Source organism: Dioscorea cayenensis, chromosome 14 (assembly GCF_009730915.1).
Source record: "Dioscorea cayenensis subsp. rotundata cultivar TDr96_F1 chromosome 14, TDr96_F1_v2_PseudoChromosome.rev07_lg8_w22 25.fasta, whole genome shotgun sequence".
Taxonomy (NCBI): domain Eukaryota; kingdom Viridiplantae; phylum Streptophyta; class Magnoliopsida; order Dioscoreales; family Dioscoreaceae; genus Dioscorea; species Dioscorea cayenensis.
The window spans coordinates 3,053,731-3,080,796 of NC_052484.1; the positions used below are offsets into that span (position 1 = coordinate 3,053,731).

General features: G+C 34.3%; 3 protein-coding genes across 4 annotated transcripts; all 3 read right to left on the bottom strand.

Moving 5' to 3' along the window:
• Window positions 1–208: 208 nt before the first annotated feature.
• Window positions 209–2,920, bottom strand: LOC120275113 (E3 ubiquitin-protein ligase RMA3-like). Its single transcript, XM_039281610.1, has 2 exons — window positions 2,819–2,920; window positions 209–1,045 (listed from the first exon to the last, which is right to left on the bottom strand). Exon 2 carries the CDS (start codon window positions 977–979, stop codon window positions 323–325), a length of 657 nt encoding a protein of 218 aa, XP_039137544.1. The 5' UTR covers window positions 980–1,045; window positions 2,819–2,920; the 3' UTR covers window positions 209–322.
• Window positions 2,921–4,442: 1,522 nt separating this feature from the next.
• On the bottom strand, window positions 4,443–7,645 carry LOC120275914 (endoglucanase 13). Its single transcript, XM_039282646.1, has 11 exons — window positions 7,448–7,645; window positions 7,150–7,362; window positions 6,828–7,028; window positions 6,298–6,387; window positions 6,056–6,220; window positions 5,852–5,975; window positions 5,597–5,760; window positions 5,194–5,527; window positions 5,070–5,114; window positions 4,944–4,988; window positions 4,443–4,850 (listed from the first exon to the last, which is right to left on the bottom strand). Exons 1-11 carry the CDS (start codon window positions 7,634–7,636, stop codon window positions 4,561–4,563), a joined length of 1,860 nt encoding a protein of 619 aa, XP_039138580.1. The 5' UTR covers window positions 7,637–7,645; the 3' UTR covers window positions 4,443–4,560.
• A 9,722-nt stretch (window positions 7,646–17,367) lies between these two features.
• On the bottom strand, window positions 17,368–26,847 carry LOC120275901 (protein EXECUTER 1, chloroplastic-like). 2 transcript variants are annotated; one of them, XR_005541174.1, is made up of 13 exons: window positions 26,403–26,847; window positions 25,791–25,907; window positions 25,655–25,720; window positions 22,555–22,661; window positions 21,471–21,549; window positions 20,149–20,853; window positions 19,309–19,429; window positions 19,051–19,220; window positions 18,771–18,845; window positions 18,596–18,691; window positions 18,363–18,494; window positions 18,093–18,141; window positions 17,368–17,605 (listed from the first exon to the last, which is right to left on the bottom strand). XR_005541174.1 is itself a non-coding variant. In XM_039282631.1 (12 exons), exons 1-11 carry the CDS (start codon window positions 26,811–26,813, stop codon window positions 18,402–18,404), a joined length of 2,040 nt encoding a protein of 679 aa, XP_039138565.1. In that variant the 5' UTR covers window positions 26,814–26,847; the 3' UTR covers window positions 17,368–17,605; window positions 18,363–18,401. The 2 variants fall into 2 exon arrangements, 1 of the variants encoding a protein (XP_039138565.1); XM_039282631.1 differs by lacking the exon at window positions 18,093–18,141.
• Between the last annotated feature and the right edge of the window lie 219 nt (window positions 26,848–27,066).

Consider the following 27,066-nt stretch of genomic DNA (forward strand, 5'->3'; position numbering starts at 1 on the left):
AACCAAAGACTTGAAATGTTCAATATGGTATCACAATCAAAAGTCGAATGTTTAACAACGAATATAAAAGATACAAACCAATGCTTTAATGAAGTGATTTAGTATAAGATCTCTTTGCAATCAGCTGAAATAAGAGAATGTGACAAGATCAAAGTTGCAGATGATAATTTTGCAAATCTTTTGTTTGCAAATTAAAACACTTGGTTCAGAATCTAAAAATCATCTTAATGTATTACAAAACCATATCAGAATCAAACGGATTGATTGACAATTCATACAAGAATCATAGATTGCAGATACAATTCAATCTGTTGTCATAAAGTTAGAACAATAAAAGACATAGTATTGCACAGCAGAAGAGGAAGGTCCAAATCTGATGTAGTGATGTTTCCAACTCCATCTCCTGCCTCCTAAGCCTCGTATTGCCGCCATTCACTATCTGATAATACGAATTCGAATGGTACAAACCCAGGGACTCATCGTTCCGCAATGCCCATGGTAGCACTGCCATTGCCATCCCTCCGAGCACTCCGCCGGCGGTTGAATTCATCATCCTAGTCTCCACTAAAGGAGGTGACACGTTGTGAAGCCTGTGGCCATGTTCTTGATCTGAATGAATGCTTGGCCTGCATGGGATATCAGAGCTACGGCTGGAGTTCTTAAGAGCAGAGTCGTGACCACGGCTATAGAGCGGAACCAGAGTGTTTGCCAAGAGGGTTGCTTTGCAAACAGGGCATTGCTGTGGTTTTACTGTTTGGACCTGCAACCATTTGTAAATGCAAGGCCAGCAGTAGAGGTGGCCACAAAGGGTAACAACTGGGTCGGTGGCAAAGTCTAGGCAGATGTTGCAGTCAAAGCAGCCATTGGCAGAAGAAGGTGCAACTTCAGGAACGACACATTTCTTTAGAGGTTCCTGATTGAGCTGAGGTTCTTCAAGCGCTGTACCCAAACATAGATCTGCAATACTTTCCATCGGCATCTAACAACTAATGGCTCTCTATAGTTTGATACCATACATTTATCAATATTTCACACCAAAGGAGGCCTGCATGATTTGATCATGAGAACAATGAATAAAAAGATTGAAGGCTTACACATTCTGTTTGTCTCTTAATAGATAAAGTATCATATGTTTTAGACATCTGTTAATAGGACAACAGGCGGAGAATCTTTATGCCTGTTAATGGAAGCCATTTGACAATACACACCAATTTGTGATTGTTAGACAAGGAAAGTAGAATTCTAGTGCATCTGGTCCGGACAAGGACACTCAATTATAGTGATGTTTGCGCTAACTCAGCAGCATGGCAATGACTTTAGCTTCTAATTTGCTGTCTTATTACAAGTTCCATTTTGGTTTATCTTTTGAAAGTTTTTCATTTTTTAAGAACTTTCAACACAATGTCTTTCCAAATCAACACATATTCCACTCCTACATGTTTGTACAGATCATGGTGAGTTATAAGCCAGAAAACAGAAGAAAAGGTGATGTTAAACATGACGCAAAGGACTGATCGATCATTTATGTAAACCATAGTAGCAAGGCATGTGCAAAGAGAGAAAACAATGAGATGAGCAAAGGGAAAGAATCAAGAACAAGTAGAACATAAGGGTTAAAACGGAAAACATTAATATCGCTCGAACTCAAACAAAAACAAAACATGTGACAGAACTTGTCAGCTAGCTTGTGAAAGCCTGGTGAAGATATTATGATTTCCCTAACTTCTTATTAAAGTTGCCTAACAATGACTGGAAGACAATAACAATAAAAACATTTGATAGATAGTGCCTAGAAAATTTTACAAATTCAAAGCTATGCCAGTTCATTGTGACATGGATTTGTTTTCTTTCTGTTTTTATCTCCCGAAATCTAAAGATTTTAGCCTAATAGTTCAGATCAAGTAAATACAACAACAAGAAAAATTTTTTCTTCATTTCAAAACTATTGGCAAAATCATCTCAGCTCAGATTTTTATATAAAGAAAATCTCCACTTGCCACCAGATTGACATAAAGATAAAATCAGCAGCCAGAACATATTACTGAGAAGAGCATTGCAGAAGACAGACAATAATAAGAAAAACTACAATACAAAAGACCAATTCTTGACAACATGAAATAGACCACAGTCTGAAAGGAAAAATTGTTACGATTGAAGATCACGAAGAATAGAATCGCCGATAGTGGAAATTGAGATGAGCTTTCACAATTCCAAATAGATAAATTTCATGACTATAAAACCTCATCTAAATTACTTACAATAGTGACTGAAAAGTAAGCCCTTCTTGAAAGTAGCAATTAACAATTATTAATACCAAGTTAGAGTTCACTTCATGCTTGTAAAGTGAGGAACAAGAGATTAGAAGTAAAAATATATCCAATATGTTTAGAAAACAATGAATCCACAAAATAAAAAAGCCCCATTTTCAGGTCTCATATCTGAATTTCCTTAAATAAAAAAAGGAGAAATTTTTCAGCAGTCATAGCACTTTAGCAACAATGAATCACCTCCTAAGTCCAAATATATTCACATTCATAACAAAATCAAAAAGATAAATATGTATATATATATACACATATATAAATCACTCAAACTGCAAAACAAGTACATCAAAAAGGGGCCTTTTCAATTCAATCCATGAACAAACAAACAAACAAATCAAAATCTATGGATTCCTCACCAAAAACAAAGAAAAGATTTCAACTTTTCAATCACACGCCCAAAATCAAAGATGAATAAAACGCAAGATATAGGTTAGAAATCAAGACGAACAATGAAATCAATCCATAATTGAACCAAAAAGGAGAGAAAGGAGTACCTAATTAGGGAGCACAGAATTGATCTTCAAGTGAGAAGCATTGAAAAGCTTGAGCTTTGGAGATCCAATGGCGAATCCGAGACGAAGAACTGGAGAAGTTACAATGAGGGACAACGGCGAGCGTTCAGGATGAAGACGTGCTTGCGGGCCCACGCCAGTAGATAAACGCCACGTGGCCGTTTGAATAGAATTTTGGTTTCCTGTTCGGTGGTAAATAGCTGATCTTGAGTCATTACTAAGGCCAATATATATATAAGTTTAAATATCAAAATGATACTTCTATTTTTCGTTTTTCGCCCTTTTAGTCTCTCTAATATAAAATCCACTTTTTTGGTCCTTGTATTTGCACATTTTCATCTTTTAGTTATAAAATACACCCTTTAGTTCTCGTATTTACACATTTTTATCCTTTTTTGGTCCCTCCAGTTCATCAACTTCAAAGACCAAAATGACAGATCCGTCAATTAGAGGGACCAAAAATATAAAAATACGAGGACAAAAAAGGTGGATTTTATATTAGAAGGACTAAAAAGACAGAAAATGTAAAATAGAGGGACCATTTTGGTATTTTGACCATATATATATATATATATATATATTCTTATCCTATATGTTTAACATGAAAAATTGCTAATACCCCTTATAAAAATCATATTTATTTATATATGATTAAAAAATTATTTATTTATTTATTTATACATTATGATGAGTAAAAATTAACTTGCAAAATTTATATCTACTTATTTTTGCCTTTTTTTCTTGTATGCACTATTAAAAATATAAAAAAAAATTGTTTATATTATATTGGTATAATTTCCTAAATAATCTTTTTATTTTTTCAAACTTATTTTTTTAGTTTTTTTATTTTAAATAGTAGAGGAATTAAAAGTTTATAATTTATAGTGAAAAGACTAAAATGATAAATTTGGCGCACTATTTCGGAGAATTGTACCTTATATATTCTATAAAAATAATATTTACTTACAACATATAGTTTTATAAATCATTCTTATCTACTTATATATCCTCAAAATAAAAATTAATTACAAATTTTTATTAAACAGTTAAAATATTATTTACTTTTGGGGAGAGGAAATTAAAAAATAATTAATACTTTGATAAAATTTGAAAATTGATTTTCAACTATAAAAATATATAGGTAAATATAATTTTTAGAAAAAAAAAAATATGTTAGCAATTATACACTCTACACACAAATATGGTTTTTTTATAGCAATATATTAGAAATTATCAAACTTATATAAAGGTGGCCCAAGCAATTTCTTCTTCTTCTTCTTCTTATTATTATTATTATAAAATATTCTACATTTAGAAATAAAAAAGTTTTACTAACTCATGTTAGTCTAAATAGTAAAGATTTAAGTTGTTTAAATAAATGATTTAGAATTTAAATCTATATAAGCCAAAAAAAAAACACTTATTAAAAGGGGTATACATCTTCACATAACTCTCAATATTTCCACCCTAGAAAAATGATAGATTAAACAAATAAAAAAAGTTTAAAAAAAAAGTCTTCATGTAATGACAGACTCTTTCATGAGACTTTCAATAAATTTAAATCAATTATTATGATAACAATAGCAATACAATAATAAGTACATAAACAAGAAATACATATTATATCAGCTCTCCAACTGTATAAAGATTAGTGGGAGAGATGATTAATCCAATCTTTGGCTTCCCAAAAGTAAGTATTGTACCAATTGGGACCGTTCTGCTGATCAATGATAGCTCAGGACTGAAACCTTGGCTTGAGGACCTTCTTGGACATAAACAAAGGTGAATTGAGAACCAGGATTCAAGACCTTGATCCATGAAGGAAGCTCATAAACATTTTTCTCTAATGTTGGTAGGAGACCCCATATTGGTCCTGAGAGGTTTTCCATGGCTAGTTTTAGCTCAGTAATCGGCTTTCCGCAAGTGTTCTTTATGTTCACCTTGTGCCGATAATAATCGACACCGTTATGCTTCCATACTTTAGTTATTGAGTGGAGGATTTCCACAGGGTTCTCTGCAAAAAGTTTCAGTTTAATTTGTATCAGAAATTTTTTTTACTAACATAATGTATCTAATGCATCGTGTTTTGTTGTATTGTATCACTCACCATTTTGTTCGATACGTTTCGGTGATGAATCTCTTGGAACATATGCTGCAAAAATTTGTTGCAATTTGAGTTTGATTACAATGATCCACAGCTGAATTTAGATGCTGTAATGTAAAGATATGTTACCGCTCTGTCTGGATTGTTTTGGTGATGAATTTCTTGGAACATATCCTGCAGAAATAAAGTGCAGTTTGATTGTTTCGGTTATCGAAAATTGAAATAAGGACATGTATATTTGTACAAAGTTTACCTGATCCTCCGGAGAGGCTGCTTAATCTTGCAAAAAGGCCGACAAGAGGAGCTGTTCCTGCAATGGCTGGTTCAGTTTGTTCATAGTTGTTTCGTTGGTCATAGAACTCATCCTTTTGGTTTGGTCCTCCAACGAGAGCTCCGGCGATAATGTTTGGGTTTGCCTCTTGACGATTGTACCATAATTCGAATCCTTCGAGGCAACCGATCGGAGATTTCAGGATCGACACTGATGGAATTGAAGCACCTCTGTGATGCACATGAGCCGGATATTTGTCTTGATAACCAACCATGTAACTCATAGCCTTCGGATTCTTTCCGAGAATGTAATCGGCCTAAGAAGTTTATCGAAGAAACAATTAGCAAAAAATTAACTGATGTGGAACTATTCGTTAATCTAGTACCTGAGACTGTGCGAATGTAAGCAGTTCGAAAGGTTGCGTTTCACCAGCCGGGCAGTAGAGTTTTGCATTGGCCATGGACAAGTAATTGGAGTAGACGGCCAAGAGAAAAGATGCCGACGAAACATATTGCATGTTATTCCACCCATCGACGAACAATAACCCTCCTGATTGATGAATCACAGCATTTTTCGATTAGACATCAGACAAATTATTCAATACTCTATTTCAAAAACATGTCAACTCAGAGATTTAAACCTGGGGTCATCGGAACATTGTGCCCGTTGTTTTTCTGAAGACAAGCACATAAGAAAAACTCCGCTTTCGCTTGGTATTGCTTTAGAATGGCTTGATGAGCTTCATTACCTCCAGAAAGCAGTACCTGAATTCATACACTTAATTTTAGTCGAAACATTGATAAAAATAAAATGTAGCATAAGTTTAAAGTATTTCATCGAATACCTTTGATAAAAGAACTTGTAACCCTGCATACTTGTTATCCCAAGAGAATTCTGTGACTGCCCATCCAGTGCCACCCATCAAGGCTGAGTTCTCAATGACGTAATTTAGATAGAATTGATCATTTGTTGCCTCAAAAAGCCAAGCAGCAGACCATAATAATTCATCCTGCAAAACTCATCACAATCATAAAACTTGATCAACAGAAAATGAGTACAAAAATGGATTGAAGTAATTTGTCTTACATAGTAACCATTCCCTGAAGGATAATACGCTCGAGCATTTGGGATAGACTCATCGTATTTGCCTCGAAATGTATTCGCAAAGTAGAAAAGCTGCCAACAATCACAAATTTCATTTTTCGAATGCAAAAAGGTGTTAGATGCAGACAAACCCAAAAAACTCAAGCTTATATTTTTAAATCCATATTTTTCCAATGCAAAAGGTGTTGGATACAAAAGTTTCTAGGCCTGATTTAACTCAAAAGCTTAAGTTAATAGAATGAAACACTCAGGCTGATATATTAAAATCTATATTTTTTAAATTAACTGATATGGGATTTACGTGTCATTGATACATACTAGTCTATTTTAACTAACCACAGTACAAACAAACTAAAGAAGAACCAAGTTTTGTCACCATATTAGATGCATAGTAACATATTATATTGACATAATTTAACCAAAAAAATTAAGCTAATAAGATGAGAAATCTAAATTCACCGACATGATGATAACGTATTCCGTTATAAAACTACATATACAAGATGCCGCACCTGCTTAGCATGGACAAGGAGGAGTTGAGAGTACGAAGAGTCATAAGGTTTGAAAGCAATGGAAGCAGCAGCCAAAGCAGCAGCAGTCTCTCCGGCGATGTCCGAGCCGGGATGCTCTGCGTCAACCTTGTAAGCGGTCCTCGGAGTCGACATGTCTTCCGACCTCTCCCAGCAATAATGATCACTGTCTCCATCTCCAACCTTTCCAACAAACAATGCAGAAAAACAACAACAAACACCACATCAAGATTAATAATTCAATTCAACATGATTGAAAGAACACCAAAACATTCAATTCATAACAGACTAATCATATGAAAACCTGTGCCCAGAGAGTGTTTGGTTGTTTGTGAGCTTTGATGAAGTAATCAGTCCCCCATTTGATAGCATCCAAAGCATGCTCCAATTGGTTAACATCAGTGATCTCTTTCTCAAACTCAATAATACTCCATGAGAGCATTGTCACAGAATAAGCCATTGGCAAACCAAACTTCACATGATCACCAGCATCATAATATCCTCCAACCAAATCGACCTGAAAATAAACAATGATTTCACAAGAGAACATGATGAACAACTTCACAAAGTCATTCAAACAAACAAATTGAGCTTATAATTACCCCTTGAGCAAACCCATCACTAAGACCGGAATCACCACGCCACCTCACTCTCTGATTATCCGGAAGCTTGCCGGATCTCTGAGCCTCAAAGAACAACAAGCTCTTATCAAGAGCATCCTTGTAATCAAAGCCAGTGACCATTAACATGCAAAGGGACAAGACAGTGAGTTTGAGGATGAAGCTCGCCATGAATGTGCAATGACATGAGCTTGGATGAATGAGGAGGAGATATATATATATAGATATATATATAGTGAGGGTGCATGAGTGATGAAGAATGAGAGATAGGCTTGCACGTTGGAAGACATGGATGGAAGAGGGGCTGAGAGCCATGCACGTTGTGGCTTGGAGAATACAATGAAGGGTGGTTGATATGGTCATATTTGATAGAATTATTAAATTGAGTATATGAAGGCACGTTTTGGTGTTTATAGCAAAAAGAAGTAGATGCTTTTAGCCCTCCACACAATGTAGTGCTTGTTTTTGGCTCACTATCACTGTATCCAAAGTGGGTGAGTTATTATTTATTATTCATTAGTATTAGAAAACATGGTTAAACAAAAATTGTAATAGCCAAAGATTCAATAGCTAGCCTCATTAACCCTTTTTAGTGTGATAAGTTTAAGTCCTGTTATACATGGTGATGGCCAACGGTCCTCATTTGCATATGCAGATTTGCAACTCAAATCTTATGTTACCGAGTGAAGGTGTACAAACTGAACAATTAATTTTCAGCCTACGCATAATATTTGTCAAAAAAAACAAAAAAAAGAAATAATGCATCGCATGAAACCCTTTTATAGTCACTCGTTGTTATCCTGTGTGTTAACCGGTCTAACATAATAAATTTTTAAATGATCATTAAGCCATTGTAATTGGTACACCGCTGTATCTTCCAGTCCTTTTAACAATCCTTTTGTGAGGCTGCAACTGATCAAAAATCCTGATAATCATTGAATATATGCCACATAATATTAAAATGATGAACCAATAACACAAATTCGCATGTCTATTGGTTTAATGTAATAATACATCTCATATAGGCAAATACATAAATAAATAAATAAATAAAATTACTGCTGAGTTACAATAATTCTATAAAATGTTAGTTGAAACTCAATGGAAATTTGTAAAATCTGCGAAAATGTCACAAAAAGAACTAAATAGTCACAGACAGAGTGATAGAGAATCAAAGTGGCAATCTAAGAAAGATATTGAAGAAGCTTGGTTACAAAAATTTGTTGTATACAGTACATTACAGTGCAATGTGCCAAACCATTAGAAATTTGGTATATGGCATTGAAATAATATACTGATGATACATATTCATTTGTATTGTCACATGACAAATATTTATTACTTTGATGCAGTAATCTTTATAAAAGTGAGAATTATTTGCTATATGATTCTCCAAAGTTGTAGCTACTATACAAAATGCAATTTAAATTTATAAAAATTACAAAAAAATCATCAAACGAGTTCGCTAATTCAAAGAAAAAAAATTGGCAAAACAATTTTAGAGAGGATTAATTAAGTTACGTGAATTATTCTGAGATACTTTAATTTTTACAAATGCGACGTGCATAATTAGTCAAGAACGTGTACATAAGTAGAAGATTGGTCATCTGACCGTATGTTTCCACCGGTGACGCAAAATTTTGGATCATAAATTTTTACCCACACTGAGGACCAATCACTACCATATGACTCTAGCACCACTCCTTTCATAATGGGGCAGTGCAACTGGGCAAAGGTTAGCTTACTTACATATTCATTGATTCTCAATATATATATGGGCATCTATGCAAATAAATAAATAAATACAAAAAGAAACAATAAAATTCAGTCCCACAACGATTCAACTAAACAAACTAATGAACTATCATCACACATATTTAAAATAGAAAGCCAGTAATTAATAATTCAATATATGAAACATCAAAACCCGGATTCGTTTATTAAGACAAGAAAATCAACAAAGGTGAAATCAAAACTTTTTAGCAATAATAGAACACTATTTTCAATTATTCCAAAAAGTTGGCAGAAAGCTAAAACTAGTAAAATTGAATTAGAGTAGAGCTTCTCAGGACATCTTCAATTGGGCTTCAAATCCCATGCCAATGCAAGCATGCAGGACGCGCTCGGCGCTCCAACCGAGCACCAACGCTTGCACCAAATCAATTTTTATTATAATGACTCACAAATAGCTATGTGTTAGTGTAGCACGAGTCTTTTTTCTGTGTAATAGTTATTTAATAAAGTGTGGATAATTAATTTACAATTTTGTTTTACTTTTAGCCACATAAATATATGCATCACTATAAAATTTGCACTTAGAATTTTATATTTTAATTAGATTATTAACTTATAATTTAAGTTTATATTTTTTAATTAATAAAAAATAAAAAATTAAAGAAAATAATACAAGAAATATAAATTCATTAAAATTAGGGCAAATTACGTGAACAATAAAATAAAAAACATAAAAAATAGTCCTAACATAGATTATCATCAACAACAATAAAAAAAACTACAACACCCAAATTATAATTAATGAAGTTGAAAATAGATGGGGTTAATAATCTGCCATGTTATTGTCACTTCCACTGATAAGTAGCAAAGCCACGTGGTGGAGAAGGGGGCAATTTGCCCCCTTATAATTTGAGAATAAGTTAATTTAATATTAATTTAATTAATTGATGTCCTAATTATCCACATCTATTTTACAATTGACCCCCTTAGCTTTTTATTAATTAAAAATAAAAGGAGACTAGTCTTATCTTATCCAATAATGAAGTTGTGATATCTGTTTGATTAGAAATTAAATTTATTTACTATTTATTTATTTATGTATTTATTTAATATCTTAAATTTAGCTCTAATTTACCAATTTCAACAGCATTTGTTGAGAGAATTTTTTCTGCAATGAAGATTGAAAACAAAACTACGTAATAGAATTAGTGATCAATTGTTGCTTAGTGACATACATCGAGAAAAATATCTTTAATTATATTGATAAATAATAAAACAATAATTTATTATTTTCAAATATTAAAACTCGTAAGGACAATTGTAAATTTGCTTTGTTGATGATTTGTAATACTTGTTTATGTAAAAGACTTATATTAAAAAAATGATTATTAATTTTGATTATAGTTGAACGTTTATTAATTAAGTTTCATTTGCCAACCCCCGCGGATATATGATTTCTAGCTCCGCCACCGGCACCAATATTGTCGAAGAACTCATTAAACATATTAGATCGCAAAAGCGGTAGTTGTTCAAAATGCCCTCTTTTATGTAAATTTCTTGTTGTTGTGTGATAAGTGCTTGAAAACGCGTATTTTACATATCATTTATACTACATTTAGCATAAGATTTTACATGTTTAGTACCAAACTAATACATAATTTCATTCTTTTGTTCACCATGGGTTTTCTTTCATTTTAGAGCTAAAGAAGCGAATGTGGAAGCGTTTTGAAGCAAAACAACCAACTTGCTAAATCAGAGCACCATCACAGCTCACCACGCCCGTAGTTAGATGTCACCGCGGCCGTTGTACACTTCTATCACAGCCGTAACTAGCTGGTGATAGTTGTTCAAAATGCCCTCTTTTATGTAAATTTCTTCTTGTTGTATGATAAGTGCTTGAAAACGAATATTTTACATATCATTTTATACATTTTACATGTTTGGTACCAAACTAATACATAATTTCCTTCTTTTGTTCACCATGGGTTTTATTTCATTTTAGTGCTAAAGAAGTGAATCTATAAGCATTTTGAAGCAAAACAACCAACTTGTTAAATCAAAACACCATCACAGCTCACCACGCCCGTAGTTAGATGTCATCGCGGCCGTTGTACACTTCTATCACAACCGTGACCAACTGGTGCCAGTGTGGAGCCATAGAAAACAACACAGAAGTCACAACGACCTTCACAACAGCTGTTGTGGATCATAACGCATGTGGGCAATTCACACAATGCCGATCCAGACCGTGCCAAGACACAACTTGCGGCCTAAGCAACAAAATTTACTCAACACGGTCTTCACAACGGGCGTGGTTAGGCCATGGTGGACTCGAGTTATAAATACCCCTAGGTTTTACAATTCAGAGGTATTCTTTAGCCGAATTTGAGAGAGGCGGCTGGATTTCTGGAGAAGAGTTTCATCATCGATTCAGTGGATTCCGGCGATTTTCTCAGGAAGGTTTCTTCATGCATTGGTAGTGGAGAACGCGCAAATTAAAAGATTCGACGTTCTCTTAACGATCTTGGGATCTTCTCAACCTCAACTATCAGTGACCTATTAGAGGGAACTAGTTTATAAATTCTTTTGCTTTTTTTTTTCCTTTGCATTGTTATTATTCATTAATTGATACTTGTATACCCATTAGAGGACCACAATTCAAGGGGAATTGCATGTCAATGTACCTCGGCTTTTACTTGTGAATTCTTTACTACCATTAATATATTCTTTCTAGTTGTCTTGGATTCATTACATGATTGTTTAATTATTTTATTAATGTTATGAGGAAGAGATTCTTACGCTTAAAACACCCATGCATTGTTAGATCTATGCATGCGGTAAGAGATTAGGCATAGCTAAGTTTCTGGATTAGGGTTTGATTAGCCATTCTAATGGAGTTCTTGAACTTAAGGTGAACATAGGAGACTGGGATGGAAGAGATTTCATCTTAAATTCCTAGTGTTTTAGACTTGGTTGCCAAGAGATTGGGACCAATAGACCCTTGAATTCCCCCCGTCCAATACTAGATCAAATTGTCACCTCTTAATGTTATTTTACAAGTAATTGTTGAGGAAATCGTCATACGATTTCCCAACTCCTTCCAATTGCACTTCACGATCCTCAATTGTATTTTGGTAACTAGTTTGTAGGAATATATTTAAGAACCAACATAAACGTCAGGCTATAAATTAAGTGAAAAAAAAATAATAGAAGCCTCCCGTCGTTCCCTAATAATAGGACCCTCATGCTCACCCACGAGGTATTACTTGACGACTCATGCACTTGCAGTATATACACACACGTAAAGCGTGCATCATTATGCTTATATACAAGCACGAATATTTATATCAGTGATAGAATTCAAGTCTCACATCAAAATTTTGTCCTCACATCTCATTTGCTAAAAAGCATGACTTGCTATGCATTTCTAAGAACACTTGTCGATCTGCATTAGTCTTCTCCAACCCCTCCATAATCTTGGAGTTATCATCCTTTAGACGACTAAGAGAAGATGTCACTTTGTCATCCCTTTTTTTTATTCAGTTCGGCTTTCTTTTATTCGATTGGGCCTTCAGAAGATGAGCCACCAACACCATTGTCTAAGTTAAGAGAAATTTGAGAAAATCTAGGAGATTCTGGTACTTGTGATTCGAGCGTGGGATTTTCAGATGTCGACGATACATAGTCAAATGCATGCTTTTAAGCAAGTTGTCTAGATGTCATAACATTATTTTTAAACTTCTCAAAGTTCCTCACAATGTGCCACTCATGATCAAACTTGAAGCCTTTCTTGTAATTAGAATCATCCAAAAACATCATCTTTGCTTGATTCATCTACAAATGATTTCAAAATTGAGCATTTGTAAAAATATAAATTTATGAAGAATAAAATATATAAAATACTTACATAATATTGGTCTGATGCACCACTTGGATTTAAACTTTTCACCTGTCAAATACATCCGTTCAATTTTTCACTGTCTTTTCTATTGTTTACATCCTACATTGTAAAGACTAAGCAGGCCGTTCCACCCAAGATTTATCTTTTGTCAAATTGTATTTTTCCTCCATTCAAGCAAATAATTGCTCTAAAGACTAGTTTGTACCAATAATGGGATCTTGAGTCATTTCCATGTAAATTACACAAAGGTGAATATCTTCATAAGGAGAGTACTTCGTACTACGAAATTGTTTAGACATTTTTCTTAGGTTACAATGAAAGAGAGATTTTTCGATAATATTAGTTGAAATGAGAGATAACATGAAGTTGTTTATATAGGCAACACAATAATTTAATAATGTACCACATTATCTTTATATTTTGATTTGTATTCATCTTCTTAAACCTTATCTTAACGCATTTCCCCATGCCAGAAGATAAAAAAAATTTAAATAATGTGTCATCTTATGTTCTTACCAACCGTCGGATGGATTTTATCTACATCAACACCATTGGATTTGAATTCGGTATGCCAGGCACCAACACTGACATAAATGTTTTGGAGTCTTCAAATTTACTCTCCAATCTAACACAATGTATTGCTCCTCCTGTTCATTACGCCATCCAAGAAAATGAGTATTATGTGAGATATTATTTAACTGATAACATTAGTGGTGTCAAACGGGTCGTGCCGGCCCAGGCCCGGCCCGGCAAGAGTTGGATATTCAATCCCAACATGGCCCGACACACCAAATGCAAGTTTTTCCTTTTTTTTTTTTTATTTTTTTGGTATATTTTTTGTTTTTTTAGTCAATAAGTCTTTTAGTTCTATGTTTTTGAATTTTAAGATATTTTTTATATTTTTGAGCAATTTTAGGGTATTTTTTTATATTTTTGGGGTTTAAAATAAAAATATAATATAACTGAGCCGGGCCACGTGCTGGGCCGACCTTGGAGGTTGGCGGGCTGTGCCGACCCGGCATGATTTCTAGACGGGCCGTACCGGCCTGAGCACGCATAGTGCGTGGGCCGTAGTGGGCCCGGGCCGTGCCGACCCATTTGACACCACTAGATAACATATATCCAAGATTGTCTATTATTGTACAAACTATTCATCAACCACAAATGCCTAAGAAAAAAATATTTTGCAATGAGATAAAAGGCATGCAGAAAAGACGTCGAGAGGGCATTTGGTGTTCTATAATCTCGTTTTGCAATTGTGGTAGAACCAACACGGTTTTAGAGAAAAAATGTCTTGCATGACATAGTGATTACATGCATTATTATGCACAACATGATAGTCGAGGATGAACGACATCTCAATGCACCCATCGTGAATGCAAGCAAAGTGTCAACCCAGTAGTTGAATTGGTACAAGATGAAGATGCTTGATTTAAACAATTTCTTGGTCGTTATAAGCAAATTAAGGACAAAGACACTCATATTGCATTTCGAAATATATTGATTGAACATTTATGATTACACTATGCAAATAACGAAAATAATTAAGAACCTGTGCTACTTTAGTTTCCAATAATGTGTTATTTTACTATCTAGCTTGTTTGTATGTTATGTTTTTATTAATTAATTAATTAATGTAGTATTTGTATTTGTATATTTTTTATCAATCGGATTTTTATTTTTTACGCAAATATTTTTATTTTATATTTAATAAATATTTATAATAAATATATTTTTTAAATAATATAATATTTAAATTCAATGGTTAAAAGTGAAAAAGAATTAAAATTGATTAAATTTGTTGATGGTTGGAATATATAAATTATGAAGTAGGAAGAATATTTTTACAATATTCAATTTGAGTTAAAATTAGAGTTGCTGGTTAGAGAAACTTTCACTATAGAAGCTCTATTTGTATATATTGAAGCTTCAAATATATAGTTTTGGATTGAATCCACGATTGGTGCATTCAGTATATATTTGAGTAACTTTAAATAAATAAATTGTGGCGGCACTTCACTTATATCCACAATTAGTGCATTAAGTATATATTTGAGTAACTTCAAATATATAAATATTTTGTGTCGACACTTCGCTTGCATCCACGATTGGTGCATTGAGATCTCGTTCATCCTTGACTATCATGTTATGCATAATAATGTATGTAGTATTATGTCGTGTAAAACATTTTTCCTCCAAAACCATGTTGGTCCTGCCACAATTGCAAAACGAGATTATAGAACAGCAAATGCCCTCTCGACATCTTTTCTCCATATCTCGTCTCATTGCAAAATATTTTTTCTTCGGCATTCGTGGTTGATGAATAGTTTATACAATAGTAGACCATTTTCAATATATATTATTAACTAAATAATATCCCATATGGTACTCATTTTCTTGGATGACGTAATGAACAGGGGGCAATACATTGTGCTAGGTTGGAGAGCAAATTAAAAGACTCCAAAACATTTATGTCATTGTTGGTGCCAAGCATACCGAATTTTCAAATCCAACGGTGTTGATGTAGATGAAATCCATCCGACGGTTAGTAAGAATATAAGATGACACATTATTCAATTTTCTTATCTTCTAACATGGGGAAATGTGCCAAGATAAGGTTTGAGAAGATAAATTCAAATTCAGAATATGAAGATAATGTGGTACATTATTAAATTATTGTGTTACTTATATAAACAACTTTGTGTCATCTCTCATTTCAACCAATATTATCAAAAAATCTTTTATTGTAACCCAAGAAAATTTCTAAACAGTCTCGTAGTACGAGGTACGCCGCTTATGAATGCGTCCACCTCTGTGAAACTTACATAGAAATGACTCAAAACTCCATTATTGGTATGAACCAGTCTTTAGAGTAATTATGAGTTCAAATGGAGGAAAGATACAATTTAACAATAAATAAATCGTGTGAAATATTCTGCTTGGTCTGTATAATGTAGGATGCAAACAATAGAAAAGACAGTGAAAAAATTGAACATATATATTTGATAAGTGAAAAAATTGAATCCAAGTGGTGCATCAGACCAAGATATTGTAAATATTTGATATATTTTACTCTTCATAAATGTATATTTTTTACAAATACTTAATTCTGAAATCATTTGCAGATAAATCTAGCAAAGAGAATGCTTTTGGATGATCCTAACTACAAAAAAAGGTTCAAGTTTGATCATTTGTGGCACATTGTGAGGAACTTTGAGAAGTTTAAAGATAATGGTATGACATCTAGACAACTTGCTCAAAAGCATGCATTTGACTATATATCGTCAGAATCTGAAAATCCCATGCCCGAATCACAAACACCAGAATCTCCTAGATTTTCTCAATTTTCTCTTAACTTAGACGATGGTGTTAGCAGCTCATCTTCTAAAGGCCCAATCGAATAGAAGAAAGCCAAACTTAATAAAAAAGGATGACGAAGTAGCATCTTCTATTAGTCATCTAAAGGATGATAGCTCCAAGATTATGGAGACGTTGAAGAAGACTAATACAGATCGACAAATATTCATAGAAATGTAGAGCAAAAAACTTGTTTTTCAGCAAATGAGATACGGGGACAAAATTTTGATGCGAGACTTAAATTTTATCACTAATCTAAATATTCGTGCTTGTATGCAAGGACAACAACAAAAAATTTTACAGAAAAGAAGACATTTTGCACAACCACCCCCTTCTGGATCTAATATGTTTAATGAATTCTTCGACAATTTATATCGGTGAAAGTGGAGATAACATGCCAGGTCTACTTCCAACTTCATTAGTTGTATTTTAAGTGTTATGGATTTTTTTTTTTATTGTTATTGATAATAATCTATGTCATGACTATTTTCTATGTTTTTTATTTTATTGTTCACGTAATTTGTTCTAATTTTAATGAACTCATATTTCTTGTATTATTGTTTTTAATTTTTAATTTTTTTATTAATTAAAAAATATAAACTTAAATTATAAGCTATTAATTTGATTAAAACATGAATTTATAAGTACAAATTTTATAATGATGTATATTTATGTGGCTAAAAATAAACCAAAATTGTAATTTAATGACCCAAACTTCATTAAACAAAAAAAAAACTCGTGTCACTATACAATGACACGCAACTATTTGTGCATCACTGTAGCAAAAATTGATTTGGCGCAATAATTGGCTCTTGGTTAGAGCGAATCCTACACCAAATCAATGCATTGGTGTGGGATTTAAACCACAAAATTATAGCTTTTCTTTGGTACTCTCACCAAAGTGAACATATATGCAATTGTACACCATTATACACTGTCTCAAATTACAACAATAACTGATAAAGGCTCAGATACATTTAAAAAAAAAGTTTGATAATTAGCAGGAATATTGATTTATGTACAAAAAGTTAAGCAGAAATACCTAAAGATGTTCGTATGTATGATTGTCATCTATAGAGGAAGATGCCATTTTCGTATTTTGCTTGCGGTGAGCAATACGAAACAATACGAAAAGAGGTTGCCTATGCCTGCAACATAAAATACAGTACAATAATTTGATACAACTTATTGTGCAATAACATGGGCATAATAATCAAAATAATTTTACTCATAAAAAGAAATGCATTTAAGAATAAGAATCGAAAACATAATTCCAACAATTGGTTAGTCTTCATCACTTGTTCAAGCTCAGAGGTATCCCAGGCTTCCCAAAATGGAAATTTGGAATTGCACCAAAACAAATCTCAAACAAAAGCCGAAATAATATAAATATAAATTGATTGCGAACATAATCGATGCCATTGATCGATTTGTATAATTCCATCTTTCATAGTAAGGGTACTTAAGCAACATGATAAAACCGATGAACCGGACTGAAGACGATTTTGCTATTAATTTGTATGCGGGATATTTTTTTTACTATAGAAAAGTCTATGTGCTTCAAACTGATAATAAACCCAAGCCGAATCAAAACATTTTCTTTGTAAAAATAATTCTTCAGTTCTTGAACTATACCTCTACATTCGCTTTTGGTCCCTAACTCCAAAAGAAGTTCGTTCGGGTCCTTCAAAGCGAGGAAAAAAGTTAGCAATAATGGTCCCTATTCAAAATTATTTGTAGTCAATACACAGAAGCAACTATTTTCTTTTTTTCAGAAACCAAAATGGATTTTAGGATATAGTTCAGGAACAGAGATATGCAATGCTTCAATCAACAATCTTCCAGTTATTATAAGTTTCTATAATCTGATGATAAAATGGTAAATTCTAATATTTACTTACTAACCTTGCTCAATGTCGAACAATCATATTTGATCACAACATGTTACTCTGGGAGCTTTAATCGGACAAAGAATACCATGAAATGATACTCCGGTGCCCAATAAACAAAGCCGATAACAGGGCCTCCTATGATGAACTGCAAAACCCGACTGATTCTTTTAAGCAATAGGTCACATAAAATCAAATTTAATTATTGCAAACACAAACATAAACCGAAATAAAAGAATTAATGAACACCTTTCCATCAAGGATCACAAGTTCACCGTCAACCCATCGGGTGTTCTTCTGATGTCCAGGATCAGCAATCTTTCCTTGGCCCTTGTATCTTGCGACCTGAGTTTAGAGTAACTTAGCTTGCACACGCATGAAGAAGAGACGAAGGAGAAAACAATTAGTCTTCATAGGATTGTACCACTCCAAATTCTTCAGGAATGATGCCTTTATGTGGCAATTGATATCTTTTGCCGACTTTTGCACGAAAGACAACCTGTATAAGTACATTTTTCACTTAAATATTTGCAGCTTATTTTTGCAGTAAGAAATTATTACAAAACATGGTCAAAATATAAGAAACAAAGAATAACAGATAGAACATCGATGGATAAAAGTAATTCAAATAAAAATATACCTTTGAGAAGTCATAAAAAAAGGTTGATGTTTAGTATAAGAAGTAAGAACTAAAAATAAAGTACCTGACCAGCTGGTACAGAGAGGCTGCCGGTTAACTTTAATGCTTCAACATACTCATAGAATTCTAAATCATCATGCTTCTGTGACCCATCATTCTCTTGCCATTGACCAAATTTGCGTTTCAGATGGAGGATTTCGGAAGCATATAATCCATGTGCACCAATATATAGGCCTAAAGAAACAAATGTATTATTTTTAGAAGAAATGACGACTTATATTGAAAACTAAGTCCCCCGTGGACAAAACATGACAGAAAATACCGCTAAGAGGATCCGCGGAAGATGGTATTTCAATGCGGTTATAAAGCATCGTGCCAGTGAAAGGTTTGTTTTGATCTTGCCTAATGGCAGAACTTACTAATTCACCAAAATTTTTGAGTACCTACACAAATGAAGTATCACATTAGAAATAACTAATGGCAGCAAAGCAGAATATAATCAGGCTTTAAGCCAAATATTTCAAAAGGTTGGACATTTTATAATTCCATACAGGTTTGCTGACTGTCATAGTTCACAACCATAGTTTTAGATCAAACACATCATATAAAGTGGAAGAGATGCCCTTCTCCAAACACCTAAAATAGATGCTCATTATGCTATTCTAGTGCTTCAGTCAATATTTGAGATACCAACAGTCAAAAAATCTACTAGTTACAAGTTGAAACAAGAAGATCCAGAGACATCAGTGGTTCCTGGATTCTCTATATAATTCGCTAAATTGTATTTCTTAGATATTAGTTTTGCAGCAAAGACATTTTCCTGAATGTTTTACTGTCATTTCTGTTTCAATGTGACTTGTTCATAAATCATTTTATGTTTCTCCACCTTGCCATGCCCTTAACTGTTGTTACCTGATATACAGCAAGAACTTTGATTTAAAATACCAAAATTTTTAAGCAATTCCTTCTATAGAAAGACAGATAAAGAATATACGGTGTGATTTATAAATGGCATCATTCATTGATCAAGAATCAGCCAACAAGAATCTTAAAACTACCATCACCACCCTCATGTATGTTCATGCATAAAAAAAAGGTAACTGTTCTATGGCACACAACTGTAATACCTCATTCCAAAAATAGAAAGCTAAGAGGTAGCTACCTTCATAGGTATCTTCTCCTTACTTAGGAGGACTTTAGCAAGATCAGACGCATCAAGATCAGTGCTCTGCTGATCTAATGGTGCCACAACCTTTTTCCCCAACAACCACTCTTTCTCATCAGTTTCTTGATGCATATCATTTTGCTGTATAGAGAACGAGAATGACCGGTGATCCTTTCTCTTGAGCACAGCTGGCACACGAATTAAACCTTTAGGTGGCAAATCAGCAGAGAGGTTTTGTGTAAGTGTACCAATTACAAACTTTACTGGTGATTCAGGTAGCAGATCCTCCGCACCACTAGTTGTGTCTTGAGAATCAACTTCACCTTCATGGTCAGTCTCACTTGCACTACTTTCTGACTCCCCATTTTCCAAATCTTCATCAGTGTCATCATCCTCTTCTGCAATCTGTTCAATGACTTTGGAAATCATATCTCTATCAACCTTTCCTGGTGCAACAACTTTCAAGACCTTGATCTTTACACCAGGAATCATATCCCGTAAAACATTTTGGATTTTGGCCAGTCCATCAATCATATCAAAGTCATCATCCTTGTCTTCAAGACCTGTTATATCTTCCAGATAAATATCACTCTGTCCATCATTTGAGCCATCTGATGGGTTCAAGCTGCTAAGTTTTGTCTTCTTTGGGGTTTCCCACTGGAAACCTCCAGAGGATCCTTCATTACATTTCAAATAAACAGCCTGAAATGAATGTACGCTCCTTTCAGCACAGATTAGAGCTTTTGAGTCTAAACACCAAAATCTATTAAAAGTAGCAGGGTTTAATTTTTAGGAGAAGATTTCCAAAAAAAAAAAACAAACAAAAGAAAAATAACGACTTTGTCAAACTTACAAGGTCAAAAAAGAAAAAATAAATAAATAAATAATATTAACAATTAAAAATAAACTGAATCAAAGAAACTCACTAGTTATAGCTTCGCAATGGAACCACTAGGGATATCTTTATACCCAAATCCCTAGAAATTGAATGCAGTCTACCATGTTTTGTGGATCAAACAGATAAAATTTCCCAAAAGTTCTTAAGGAAGCCTCCATTCATTGCAAAAGTATGATTTTACAGGAACTTCCAGATTCCAATTTGTCCGTCGCCCACATATTTTAATTAAATTAAGGAACCTCCAGGCAACTATTACTTAAGGAGAATTCAACAATTTAATTCCAACATGCAACATAGGAGGACAAATTCTACAACTTGTACAATTAGCATGATTATTTTTGACAAGAATCTCATTATGCAAAAGAAGTTCGATGAGGTGACAACAAAAATAAAAGTTTAATAAGAATTTGTACCAACATACCTGCTCCTTGTATTCTCCACCACTCACAGTGAAAAAAATTTCAAATAGAGGGAAACCTGGCTTAGCTGCAGCTAGCTGCCTGTTAGAAATCACATAAAAGAAGTTTACAATGGTAGAGCTAGATAGCTGGATATTACATATTCAAAATTTTAAATAGTTTGAACAGTCTGTTACTTCAGGCTGTTATGAAACAGTTTGCCATGTAGATTTATTCAAAATGTATAAGAATGCAAAAAACACAGAGAACATGACATCCATTGGAAATGAAGATAAATTAGAACAGTCACAAGATACTCATTCATAGAAAAGTAAAAACACAGATTTGTCATTATACCAGTTCAAATATTAAAATAATTCCTCATACATTTCTACCATGCAACTGGAAAAACTCCAAGGAGAAAAACTTGCACTATCCCAAGACACATTGTCCAGTCATCAATGCAAAAGGAGATAATTAGTCTAAGATAGACTTGCTAAGCAAAATAGGACAACTATGAGGATAATCGGTTAACGAAAATGAAGAATATCAAGTTTACAGAGGAGTAAACAAAGAAAGGGATTGTTTGTAAAATAATACACAGTGGAAATTTTTGAGTGTTTGATCTACCATCATGTATTTGAATATGGAATGTGGCATATATGTTCACAAATGTCATCTAAGGCCTTGTTTGGATTGGCTTTTGAAAAACCCAGAAGTGTTTTTTTATAAGTTAAGCACTTATGGGTTCCAAAAATGTTTTTTGTATTGGCTTTTCTGAAAAAACAGAAACTATAAAAAAAGCTGAAAAACAGCTTTTTTTTTTTTCAAAAGCTAGTCATGACCAGCTTATGGAAAAAGCTGTTTCTTAGTTTATTTTTACAGCTTCTGCTTCTACATAAAAGCTAATCCAAACAGAAAATACAAAAAGTGCTTAACTTACTCTGGAGAAGCACTTTTTTTCAAAAGCACTTCCACAAAACTCTAAAAAAACACTTTTTTAATAAGCCAATCCAAATAAGGCCTAAATCTTCAGCATCAGCAAAATAATGCTGATATGTGTATGGTGGTGGGACAAATCTTCAACACCATGTTTGTATTAATTACCTGGAATTGTAGCTTTTGGCAACATATCTTCCGTGTTCTGCGCTTATGTGGATAATTTGACCATAAGCCCCAGCTGTGTTTGTTGAAATACCAGCCCACCAACCCATCTGCATAACTTTCCACCCAAAAATATATTATTCATTTGCACAGAGTACCAAAATCAGTTACTTGTACAAGTGAAACAATAGAGAACAACAAAGGCAAGCTTAACTTGAGTAAAAGGGATAAGGGCAATAAGAAAAGGAATGGAATGATTTTCTTTTGAAAGAAGAGACCCTAAGATTTTCCAAATCTCTCTGATTAATATAGGAAGAACAAAACCACATGAGGTGCATTAAGGCATGCTGGGGTATTAGCAACAAACTAAAACTCAAACAAGATTAAAAAAAATGATGCTCGGCAGAAATGCCCTATTGCTAGTCAAAAATCAAATAAACCATCATTTAAACTCACCCGCGACTCATACAATTTATTGTAATCCTTCCTATAAGGGCAAAGCAAGATCATGGAGATGGCAGCAGCAGAAAACTGCAATTATAGCCAAACGATCATCAAAATGAAAGGCAATATACTCAGATTTCTATATCACCAAGGGAAAGAATGTGATTTGTTCGAACTAAGACAGTTATATTCCATATGATTAAATTGAGGAAAAAGGTCCGGATTGTCCCTCACGAATTTGCACTTGACTACAAGATCCCCTGCTTTGGGAAATGAACCGATGATCCTTGCTTTTTAGGGGAATGACTTACTGGATGTATCAAAAAAGATATGAAAAATCTTCAATGATGCTCCAGTTATTACCCTTGTAACCAACTAGCCTTGGTCTTCGGTGGTTTATTTTTTTATAATTTAAAAGGGCACAACTTTTGAGGGTCATTACTCGCCTCCTTTCTTTGCCCTAGCCAACCCCTAGAGTCTCATTTCCATCTTTCCTTGCCATTGCTAACAACCAAATAGGCTTGAGAAGGTTCAAAACACTTGTTGGAAACTGTAGAATTGCACCAAAATAGGCATCATTGCATTGTCCAAAACTTTAAAGCAATCCCAAAAGCAAGCAACAGGAAGACATCGAAGGTGGCTACCCCAACACTAATCAATGCGCATTACTATATGAGCAATGCCACGCAAACACCGGATGATTTCAAGTCACAGATGACCCACCTCCATCAAGAACTACAAAAGCAAACACCATTTGCCCACTCTTGGAGATCCTTTAATAGAGGGACCTATTGGGCGAGCTACTGTACACATATGATGAAGGGAACAACAGGTTCAAGATTGGAGGGTCTAATGTTGCCTTCCAGCCCAAGGATGCTGCGTTGATCCTGCAAAGGCCCGACAGTGAAGATTGAGAACAAAGACCGCATGCAGAAGGAAAGTACTCCATTTATCAAGGAGTACTTCGACAAAGCTTTTGACTGCAACAAGGACAGAATGGTGAAGGAACTAGTGTGGTAAGTGAAAAGCAGATCTGCATATGAGCAAACCTTCATAAAACTCCTCATCACTTACTTTGTCGGATATTCCTTGTCCTGACCACATGAATGTAGGTGCTTGGTGGATAAGTTGCTATGCGAGTGTAAGCAACCTTAAGGACCTGAGGAGTTTTGCATGGGCTCCCATTATTCACTGGATGATGGTGGGCATTTCTAAGATGGCCATGAATGCAAAGTGTCGTGGCAAAAACAACAGTTGGCTATGTAAGGGAGTGCATAATCTTGTCGAGCTTATGGTTTTACAAAATCATGAGGGCTAACAAGCAGGTGGTGGAAAGCCGCTTCCCAAGAATTATGTTATGGTGCCCACTTCTTCCACCCACCACCACCACCCCAGGTGACCAAATGGGTCATCTTGGCAACTAAATTGGGCATAATGCTTGTTTGTTTTGCAATCTATGTGTGATTGTGTTTTATGTTTATTAAGACTTTTTTTTCCCTATATGAGTTCTTCATTTAGATATTATAGTATCCTATTTTAATATAACAGTTTACCATAATGGAATAACTATTTGCTAAAATAGTTTGTAACAGTTCACTGTTATAGTTTAACAGATTACTGTAAATTTGCATTAGCTTATTATTTATATATCACAGTTTAAAATTTTTATTTATTATTCTATTTTTTTTCTTTTTTTTACGTAATTTACTACATTCGCTTATTGTTTACACTTGTTATTAGTCATTTTCTTCTACTGGCACTAACTACAGCAGATAAGGCCTTAGAAAGAGAAGTTTCGCATATACAATGGAAGGCTGACACCTTCAAGGAAGCCATTTGCTTTATAAGGGTATTCCCCGACACAATAGATGTGCCGTCAAATAGTCTGCAGAGGACTTTGAAGGAGAAGTTTACCACAATCACTAGCGGTTTAACACTTATGTCAAAGAAAAAGCATCCCAGCCTAAATCACTAACAATTAGATGTCAATGGCAAAGACCACCTAACCATTTCCCACAAAAAGCGAGGACTTATCGGTCCTTTCCCAAAGGAGAAGGACTAATGGGTCTTTTTTAAAGTATCAAGGGATGAAAAAGTCATTGGCCCTTTAATTGATAATAGAAATACTCTGTGCAAATTATCCTCATAAGCAAAGAAACCAATCTATCTGCAATATTTTCAAAAGAGGCCACCAGATTTTCGATGACTAAACAACGACACATAAACATTGACTTTTTTCTAGGATATGCTTTGTCATGACAACAGTCTTACAAGATTGAAACAGATGCTTCCAAATGCTTTTGGAGAAAGCATGAGAAAGAACAAAAGACTAAAGCCTGAGAAAGAAACAAAAGACTAATATTAAAGGTTCACAACAAAACAACATGCTGAGTTATCAACATTAAATAAATCCCAACGGTTTCAAATTATTTTTTGACATATTAACAAAAATAATTTTGAGAAAAACAGTAGAACCTCTGCATAAAGCTTCACTAAGTTTAACTTATAATGCCTTTTAACAACATCAGTTGGTATTCAGGAAGTTTGCATAAACCCGTCACTAAGCCTTAGAGTCTCAAGACTAAAAAGAGCCTAGCAAAATATAATCACTTTTTATTATACTAATTACATGATCTTTCTGATAATGTGGTAGACTTACCAATCCAGCACCAGCATGGTCCCGCAAGAAAGCAGCATCATAGTAACGCTCTTCTACAATAGCTCTCTGTAGTGATACGAGGCTCAGATAAAATAGAATGAATGAACATAAAAATGGCACCAGACAGGTTGCTTACATTTAGATCAGACACAGCAGTGCCCACAACATCGTTTTTAGTTGCAGCAGTAATAGCAGCCTTTAGCCTCACAGCTTCTTTATAATCTTCTTTTGCAGCAGCAATACGCAATTGTAACTAAAAGCTCTCCATTTCAATCAGTTTAGAATTATCATGATTAGAATTCAGAGGACAAAAACATAACCTAGAAAGACAAATTTACTAGTTTTGATAGATAAATCACATCCAGTTAAGACAAATTGAGCATATAGTGCAATTAAATAAAAGACAGCAAATTAGACAAGGGAACTAATTTCTTTTCACTCCAAATAAGCAAATGGCTGCAGTATCAATACTTCCATATGTTATTTGGAATGAGACTTCCAATAATCAATATCAAGTCTTCCCTTTTTCTCCCACATCCACCATGAAGCGTTGGTACCTCACAGCAAGCATCACCATAATAAACACTCCGAGAAAGCCTTCTAATAAATAAAAATGTACTGCTTTTTAATCCGCACACCATAAACTAAATTCCTCACATTTCCCCCATAATTTTAAATCAAGATCACGTTTTTATATCACATAACAAAACGAAAAAAAAAAAATCAAAACAAGAGGGAAAGAGAAAACCTTGAGAGCATCAACGAGTCTCTCTTGCTCTTCCACCTCCAAGAAGTGCCTTCTCCACCGGTCCCAATCCCACTCCACATCCCCCTCCTTCTCCTCCCCCTCCTCCTCCTCCTCCTCCTCCTTCAAAGCACTCAAATTTCCCGCATCCTTCCAACCTGAACTCCAACGCGAGCTCACATAATCATCAAATCTCTTCACAGCGCTTCTCAGAAGATCCTGGATCATTGATTCCCATCCTCGCCAACCGGATCCATCTCTAAGAGAACAGCGGCAGAAGGTGGAGTTCAGGTGTCTGGGGTCACGGCCGGAGGAACGAAGGAAGGCAGGGAAGGGGCGCCTCCGAGCAGCCGCGATGAGGTGGACGGGGCTTGGCTCTGGGCGAAGGGACCGTGGAGCGGAGATCGAAGCCATGGCGGGCGAGAGAGAGAGAGTGTGACGGAAGAGGATTAGAAGAGAAGGGGATATGATGGTCAAAGTTATAAATAGTGAGGGTATAACAGTAATTTGATAACATCGATTTGTTCCACTATTTATGAATGTACCCTTGTAAAATTATAAATTACATATCATTTATAAAATGCTTTGCAAAAAATACCTGCAATTTGATCTTATTTAATATTGACTCTAAAAAGTTTGGAATTTTATTAAACAAAAATTAAACTGG